This window comes from Sardina pilchardus, chromosome 22 (genome assembly GCF_963854185.1).
Source record: "Sardina pilchardus chromosome 22, fSarPil1.1, whole genome shotgun sequence".
NCBI classification, from domain to species: Eukaryota; Metazoa; Chordata; class Actinopteri; order Clupeiformes; family Clupeidae; genus Sardina; species Sardina pilchardus.
In genome coordinates this window covers 699,474-709,142 of record NC_085015.1, presented here as the reverse complement: position 1 = coordinate 709,142, position 9,669 = coordinate 699,474, and the positions used below count along the sequence as shown (strand labels likewise).

The window sequence follows — 9,669 nt, the reverse complement described above, 5'->3', positions numbered from 1 at the left end:
CCCCTCTCCCCCTCTTCTCTCTCTCTCTTCCTCCTCTCTCTTTCTCCCCCTCTCCCCCTCTTCTTTCTCTCTCTTGTCCACTAATGCCCTTGTGTGTCTGAAGGGTTCAGTTTCTCAGGTCGGCTTGAGACTTCTCAAAATAACACCAGTCCCTCTCCACTCCTTCTACGGGCATCACTCACACACACACACACACACACACACACACACACACACACACACACACACACACACACACACACACACACACACACACACACACACGGTGACAGCTGCCTCAGAACAGAGGGTGGTGCATACCCCATGACCAACACCCTCATTCATCCTAACACACACACACACACACACACACTCACACTGAGAGGCAGAGCTTTTTGCAGTCTTACAGTGTTTACATCCTGATCTGTTGCCATGACAGCTGTAGGCCTGACAGGTGTTTTGTGGGTAATGTAGTTTTTTGTGAAGAGGAGGCTACATTGGCATTGGCTTTAGCACTACATCATCTTAAACACACACACACACACACACACACACACACACACACACACACTCAACTCGAAAACATGCACAAACACTCAGACAAACGCACGGTCCACCAGAATCTTAAAATACATCTCTTTGTTCCTGCCTAGCACACACACACACACACACACACACACACACACACACACACACACACACAAGCAGTGTAAAGCAGCACCTTAAAAGTACCTCCTCAGGCCTTCACAGGTCGACACCCACATTCCTCTGTATTGTCTGCGAGGACTACCCATGATGCATCAGGAGCGTGGCAGGTGTGTGTGAGGGAATGTGAACATCCGCCCCTCCTAAAATATTGATTACCAAGGCTGCACCCCAAATAGACCCTCACTGTCCACACTCTCTCACACACACACACACACACACAAGACAATCCATCACACACACACACACACACACACACACACACACACACACACACACACACACACACTCACTCACACACACACACACACACACACACACACACACACACACACACACACACACACACACAAACACACACACACACACACACACACACACACACACACACACACACACACACACACACACACACACATTCTACCCTGTGTGAGGACAGAGTGGGTCACAGTAAAAGGCTGTTAACCCCAGATATGATAACTATAACGGTAACGGTAACGATAAGAGCGTCCACACTGGCCAGCGATAAGGAGAGGCTCTCTGGACCAATCAGTGTGATGATGACCAACATGGGATGCATTCTGATTGGCTGTGAGCTTTTTATCATTCTCAAAATTGCTCTGCAAGTGCTTAAACACACACACACACACACACACACACACACACACACACACACACACACGCTCCCCAATGATGGTATTTCATGTAGTAATAGTTTATGTGTAGAGATCGTCATTCCCACAGTGATAGTTTATGTGTAGACATCGTCATTCATATTAGCTAGAGCTAGAGCAACCCTTTACTCACGTAGAATAACAAATAACTTACTGTACCGCTAACTGTGCAGCAAGCATTCTTACTGTACAAGCCTACATCTGTAAAAGTAGCATTCTTACGGTACAACTAGCAGTCTACATTTTGTAAAAGTAGCTGTCTTACCGTACGTACAACTAGCAGCCTTAGGCCTACTGCATGTACAACTGGCAACTTTACCGTAAAACTGGCAGTCTAACGCTAAAACTAGCAGTCTTATTCTACAACTAGCAGTCTTACTGTATGGAAAACAAGCAGTCTAACTGTAAAAATAACAGTCTTACTGTAAAATTAGCACTCTAACTGTAAAACTAGCAGTCTAACGGTAAAACTAGCAGTCTTATATTACAACTAGCAGTCTTGCTGTATGAACAACTAACTGTAAAATTGCAAAAAAAAACCTGTAAAACCCTAAAACTGACAGTCTTAGTGTAAAACTAGCAGTCTAACTGTGAATCTATCAGTCTTAGGCCCTGTTTACATGACAGCGCTCGCAGGTGAGAACGATAAAATATTTGATCAGATGTTTAGAAAGTGACGTCATTTTTGGGGCTTAAAAATGCAAAGAAGTGAAATCACCCTCCAGAGTGGAAATCTTAAACGGTCCACCATTGCATTCCTGTCTAAAGGGTAACAACAAGGTGCTTCACACTACCACGTAGCGGGCATGCTACATAGCATTCCACACTACCACGTAGCATTCCACACTACCACGTAGCCTAGCGGGCATGCTACATAGCATTCCACACTACCACGTAGCCTAGCGGGCATGCTACATAGCATTCCACACTACCACGTAGCGGGCGTGCTACATAGCATTTCACACTTTTGCATCACCGTACTGTTGAACACAGATTTCCCACAAAAAGTGCTCGTCTACATGCGAAATATAAAGTGAGAATGCACTGCCATGCACTTTTGCCTTTTCTTCAGATCGTTTCCGACAGGTACTACTTTCAATTTATTCTTTAAAGTTGAGCGGGCTCTTGAGCTAAATAATTGAATTACTTATAATTCCTATTAAGAGTACATGACAATAAACTAGCCTACTTGAACTTGAGCTTGAACAAGTAGTAGTGTTACTATGTACCATGTTACTAACTAGCCTACTGTATATCACTAGCAGTCTAACTACTGTAGCCTATATCACTACTGTAGATCACTACTGTAGATCACTGCTGTATATCACTACTGTATATCACTGCTGTATATCACTACTGTATATCACTGCTGTATATCACTACTGTATATCACTGCTGTATATCACTACTGTAGATCACTACTGTAGATCACTGCTGTATATCACTACTGTATATCACTGCTGTATATCACTACTGTATATCACTGCTGTATATCACTGCTGTATATCACTACTGTATATCACTGCTGTATATCACTACTGTATATCACTGCTGTATATCACTGCTGTATATCACTACTGTATATCACTGCTGTATATCACTACTGTATATCACTGCTGTATATCACTACTGTATATCACTGCTGTATATCACTACTGTATATCACTACTGTATATCACTACTGTATATCACTACTGTATATCACTGCTGTATATCACTACTCTATATCACTACTGTAGATCACTACTGTATATCACTGCTGTATATCACTACTGTATATCACTGCTGTATATCACTAGCAGTCTAACTAGTCTACTGTAGATCACTACTGTATATCACTAGCAGTCTAACTGCTGTATATCACTACTGTATATCACTAGCAGTCTATCTACTGTAGCCTATATCACTACTGTAGATCACTACTGTATATCACTATGGTAGATCACTACTGTATATCACTAGCAGTCTAACTACTGTAGCCTGGGTAGCGTGGTGTACTGGTTAGGGCTTCGGGCTTGTAACCGGAGGGTTGCCGGTTCGATCCCCGACCGGTCCACCACGGCTGAAGTGCCCTTGAGCAAGGCACCTAACCCCTCACTGCTCCCCGAGCGCCGCTGGTTGGGCAGGCAGCTCACTGCTCTGGGTTGTGTGATTCACCTCACTGTGTGTTCACTGTGTGCTGTGTGTTCACTAATTCGGTTAAATTGGGTTAAATGCAGAGAACTGAATTTCCCTCACGGGATCAAAAAAGTATATATTCTATTCTATTCTATTCCTATATCACTACTGTAGATCACTACTGTATATCACTAGCTGTCTAACTACTGAAGATCACTACTGTATATCACTACTGTAGATCACTACTGTAGATCACTACTGTATATCACTAGCTGTCTAACTACTGAAGATCACTACTGTATATCACTACTGTAGATCACTACTGTAGATCACTACTGTATTTCACTAGCTGTCTAACTACTGCAGATCACTACTGTATTTCACTAGCTGTCTAACTACTGTAGATCACTACTGTATATCACTACTGTACATCACTACTGTATTTCACTAGCTGTCTAACTACTGTAGATCACTACTGTATATCACAGTCTTACTGTACCACTAGCAGTCTTGCTGTGAAATAAAACTCAGCTGCAATAGCTGTATTTCTAAAATGTGTATGTAGCGTTATTGGAAAACATGCAGGTGACGATGCATGTCTCTGATGATGTCAGAGGTGGTGATGTGTCCCTGTCTGATGATGTCAGAGGTGGGTACTTACAAAAGAGATACAGGCAGCCAGTAGCAGAATCCTCACCAGCAAGTCCTCAAACTGCTCCACCACCAACTCCCAAATGGTCTTACCTAAACACACACCGCGTGAGTGAGTAAGGGAGTTATCACATGTGATACCTAAACACACACCGCGTGAGTGAGTAAGGGAGTTATCACATGTGATACCTGAACACACACCGCGTGAGTAAGGGAGTTATCACATGTGATACCTAAGCACACACCACGTGAGTGAGTAAGGGAGTTATCATATCTAGTCTCTTTTAAAAGAGCCAAACTGAGGGTGTTTTCACACCTGGTCCTTTTCAGCCATCTAAACTCAGATCGATGACTCAGCATTTTTTGCGCATATGTGAACACTCCAACCGTACCCAGACCCCTTTAAAATGAACCGAACTGAGACCACCTCGGGTTCCCTTTGCCTTTTTGCACTGTGGTTTAACCTTCTCCGTTTGCCGTAGCTTGGTCACGTGACCGTCTCAGCCGAGACATTTGCTTCAAATGAAAATTACCCAGGATTCAGTGCTCTCTCTAGGGGTCTCTCTAGAGGACCTGGTGTGAACTGAAAGAGGACTGAGGCCCCAACAAAGCTTAACTGGACCAGGAAGAGAACCTAGTCCTCTTTCTCATAAACTCACAGTGTGAACACAAAAACAACTGAGTTCTCTTTCTGTTGGTCCACTTAAAAGAGGACTGAGTTTGGTTCTTTTAAAGGGGACCAGGTGTGAAAACACCCTGAAAGAGGATCAGAAAGTGGACCAAAAGTCCAGTCCATTTTGTGAGTTCATTTGAAAGAGGACTCAGATCATTTTGTGTTCACATTGTGAGTTCATTTGAAAGCTGACTCAGATCATTTTGTGTTCACATTGTGAGTTCATTTGAAAGAGGACTCAGATCATTTTGTGTTCACATTGTGAGTTCATTTGAAAGAGGACTCAGATCATTTTGTGTTCACATTGTGAGTTCATTTGAAAGAGGACTCAGATCATTTTGTGTTCACATTGTGAGTTCATTTGAAAGCTGACTCAGATCATTTTGTGTTCACATTGTGAGTTCATTTGAAAGAGGACTCAGATCATTTTGTGTTCACATTGTGAGTTCATTTGTAGCCAAATGCCACATGCCTGTCGGCCAATCATGAGCCTGCAATGCAGCATGTGCAAGAGAACCAGCGTGTGTGTTCACCGTGCCCAGATAATACCAACCGTGCCGCGGACGGTGTGTGTGTGTGTGTGTGTTCACCATGCCCAGATAATAGCAACCGTGCCACGGACGGTGTGTGTGTGTGTGTGTGTTCACCATGCCCAGATAATAGCAACCGTGCCGCGGACGGTGTGTGTGTGTGTGTGTGTGTTCACCGTGCCCAGATAATAGCAACCGTGCCGCGGACTTCAAAGCGGGCCGCACCTCCCGAGATGGGCTCAGTTAGAGGGGTCTGAGTTCCGTTAGAGGGGTCAGAGTTCCGTTAGAGGGGTCTGAGTTCCGTTAGAGGGGTCGGAGTTCCGTTAGAGGGGTCGGAGTTCCGTTAGAGGGCTCTGAGTTCCGTTCTCGTTAGAGGGGTCAGAGTTCCGCTCTCATTAGAGGGATCTGAGTTCCGTCTGAGTTCCGTTCTCGTTAGAGGGGTCTCACTTCGGTTCCGTTCCATATGCACAAAAAATGCTGAGTCATCGGCCTGAGGTTGATTAGAATCTCAACTACCAGCTACCAGATTGTCTTACCTACATAACAGAACATACAGAGCTAGTGAGTGTGTGTGTGTGTGTGTGTGTGTCCGCTAGAGTCCTCTGCAGTCAGCTGCTGTTGTTGTTGCCTCTCTGAATGGAGGTGTTAAATCTGAGGCATTCAGGACCACAGATCTCCGGCCTGAGCACAAGATGTGCTGACCTGTGTGTGTGTGTGTGTGTGTGTGTGTGTGTGTGTGTGTGTGTGTGAGAGAGATGTACGGAGGAGACACAATGTCAGACTTACCCTCCTCAGCAGGGAGCTCTGTGATTGGTCGATCCCGAGTTCCGAGTGATGGAGTGAATCAGCGGATGAGTGGAGAAGAGGAAGAAAGAGAGGGAGAGCTGAATTACCATCATCCTGCTCACACACACACACACACACACACACACACACACACACACACACACAAATCAAAACTGTCTGAAGTCATAGACAGGAAAAACAGTTATGCATGTACAGTACAAATTGTCGAAGTCACACACAAGTGGTTCTCCACACACACACACACACACACACACACACACACGCCGCTCTCGTCTGAATGAAAGTGCTTCCTGTAAGCCATCATTCCTGCACTCTCTCACACAGACTTTCTGTCACAAACAAGTGGTTCTCCTCACAGCTAACAGGGCTGTCCACACACACACACACACACACACACACACAGCGCTCCATCTCACCGTTGTAGCCGTAGGTCTCCAGGTTGTGTTTCACCTGGTCAGGTGAGAGGCCCGTGTCCTCGTTGACGTCGAAGTGAGACAGGCATTCCGCCACGGTCGCTATGTGAGAGCTCTCCATCTCTCACACACACACACACCGCCGCCGCTGACACTGCACACACACACACACACACACACACACACACTCACACACTCAGTGACTGCCTTATGGCCAAAAGACAAGTGCAGTAAAGTGCAGTAAAAGTGAAATGAGTGAAAGAACATCACCTCTCTTCAGAAGACTTGACTAGTAGTGGCTCTCTCTTTCTCTCTCTCTCTCTCTCTCTCTCTCTATCCCTCTCTCTGTTGGACTGACAGACCGAGCAATGCGCCACTCATGGTTACTGAGTTTTATACTAGGACACCACACACACACACACTCACACACACACACACACACTCACACTCACACACATACACACACGCATACACGGGCACACACCATTGGCCGAATACAGCTCCTTGATTGGCCCCAAAGGTGGTGGTGGTGTGTGTGCTGTACGGATGAGTGTGTGTGTGTGTGTGTGGGGGGGGGGGCAGCTGTAGACAGAAGTGACCCTGTGAGGCTTAAGACAGGCTGCTTTTGGAACAGTCAGAGTTAGGGGATCCTGTGTGAGTGAGTGTGTGTGTGTGTGTGGGGGGGGGGGGGGCCGTTCACTGACAGCAACCAACAGAATGGACTAGAAGCATGTGTATGCGTGTGTGCGTGTGTGTGTGTTTGAGAGAGAGAGAGAGAGACAGAGAGAGGTGATGCCATAGAGTGTGTGTGCTTGTACTTCAGTACTGACGTGTGTGTGTGTGTGTGCGTGTGTGTGTTTGAGAGAGAGAGAGACAGAGAGAGGTGATGCCATCGTAGCGTGTGCTCCTCAGCTGCAGGACAGCGCTATGTAGAGTAGACGACCACACACACACACACACACACACACACACACACACACACACACACACACACACACACATCTCAGCTCCTCAGCTCCTCAGCTGCAGGACAGCGTCTGGCTGTTGCCCACTGGATCACCAGGTGACCATGTGAAAGGACGTGTGTGTGCGTTTATAATGTAGCCGGATGCTTTTGGATGTGCAACGCCAGCATAGAGACACAAGGGAGATGATGCAGCTCATGATCAGTGTGTCCCGCAGATCATGTGTGTGTGTGTGTGTGTGTGTGATGACCAGTGCGTCCCGCAGATCATGAGCAGTGTGTCCCGCAGCTGCATGGAGCCTCGTTAGCTGCAGCGGGAACTTGATTGTTTTGGTCTAAGCGGCTCAGGAACGTCCATTTTAGGGTTGAGCTGAAAACCGTGAATGTTAAAAATACTGTTTCTGCCCTGGAGGGAGAGAAAGAGAGAGGGATAGAGGGAGGGAGAGAAAGAGAGAGGGATAGAGGGAGGGAGAGAAAGAGAGAGGGATAGAGGGAGGGAGGGAGAGAAAGAGAGAGGGATAGAGGGAGGGAGAGAAAGAGAGAGGGATAGAGGGAGGGAGAGAAAGAGGGATAGAGGGAGGGAGGGAGAGAAAGAGAGAGAGAGAAAGATAGAAGGACACAGAATGGAAGAGATGGAGAGGGAGTGAGGTGGAAAGAAGGAGAGAGGGAGAGATGGAGAGGAAGCTGCACACACACACACACACACACACACACACACACACACACACACACACACACACACACACACACACACACACACACACACACACACACACACACACACACACATTGTGTGTGTGTGTGTGCTCCAGACAGGTGCAACAGGTGCAGAGTTGGAATGGTGAAAACTCCCTGCAGTGTTCCAGTCAACACACACATAGTCCTCTCAGAACCCCCCCCCCCCACCCCCCCCACACACACACAGACACACACAGACACACACAGTCCTCCCAGAACAGTCTCTTAAAGGCACACACACTCACACACACACACACACACACACACACACACACACACACGCACACCTGCTAGTGTTGTTTCTAAGTGCCAGGATGCATCTGTGTAGTGACAGCTTAGTTTGCGCTGATATGTGTGGAGGGGAATAGGCAGCCAGCAGCAACAAATCACTGCAAGCAGACAGTCACACACACACACACACACACACACACACACACACACACACACACACACACACACACACACACACACGTGCACACACTCAAATCACTGCAAGCAGACAGTCACACACACACACACACACACACACACTCAAATCACTACACGCAGACAGTCACACACAAACACACATACACACACACACACACACACACACATACACACTCAAATCACTACACGCAGACAGTCACACACACACACACACACACACACACACACTCAAATCACGCAGACAGTCACACACAAACACACATACACACACACACACACACACACACACATACACACTCAAATCACTACACGCAGACAGTCACACACACACACACACACACACACACACACACACACACATACACACTCAAATCACTACACGCAGACAGTCACACACACACACACACACACACACACACTCAAATCACTACACGCAGACAGTCAGACACACACACACACACACACACTCAAATCACTACACACAGACAGTCACACACGCACACAAACACACACACACACACACACACACATACACACACAAATCACTACAAGCAGACAGAGTCACACACACATACACACACACACAGGGAGAGAGAGGAGGGAGAGAGGGATAGAGAGAGAGGGATGGAGGGAGAGAGGGATGGAGAGAGAGAGGGATAGAGAATGGCGGTAGCCACGGAGAGGTTAGCTGACAACACCTACTAATAATAGAGAGGGTTGTCCTTGGACGTGTGCGTGTGTGTGGGCGTGCGTGCGTGCGTGCGTGCATGCATGCGTGTGTGTGAGAGAGATGATGAGAGGTGAGGATATCCCTAAGAGGAACCCTCTGTGATTCCCACATTCACACACACGTTTTAAGAGGTTACTAGAGTGGACACACACACACACGCACACACACGCACACACACACACACACACGTATTAAGAGGTTAGTAGAGTGGGGACCTGCTCCTCCCTCTCTCTCCTCTCTCCTCTCTCAGTCAAGTCA

The 9,669-nt window shown here is 46.8% G+C and overlaps 1 protein-coding gene across 1 annotated transcript in view; it reads right to left on the bottom strand.

The window, feature by feature from the left end:
• atp2a1 (ATPase sarcoplasmic/endoplasmic reticulum Ca2+ transporting 1) overlaps nt 1–6,908 on the bottom strand; it is a gene marked incomplete in the record, with an annotated part of 30,840 nt that extends 23,932 nt beyond the window's left edge. Inside the window, 4 exon segments of the mRNA XM_062526692.1 lie at nt 4,138–4,220; nt 6,117–6,134; nt 6,554–6,704; nt 6,821–6,908. Coding sequence (XP_062382676.1) covers nt 4,138–4,220; nt 6,117–6,134; nt 6,554–6,671 — 219 coding nt within the window.
• Between the last annotated feature and the right edge of the window lie 2,761 nt (nt 6,909–9,669).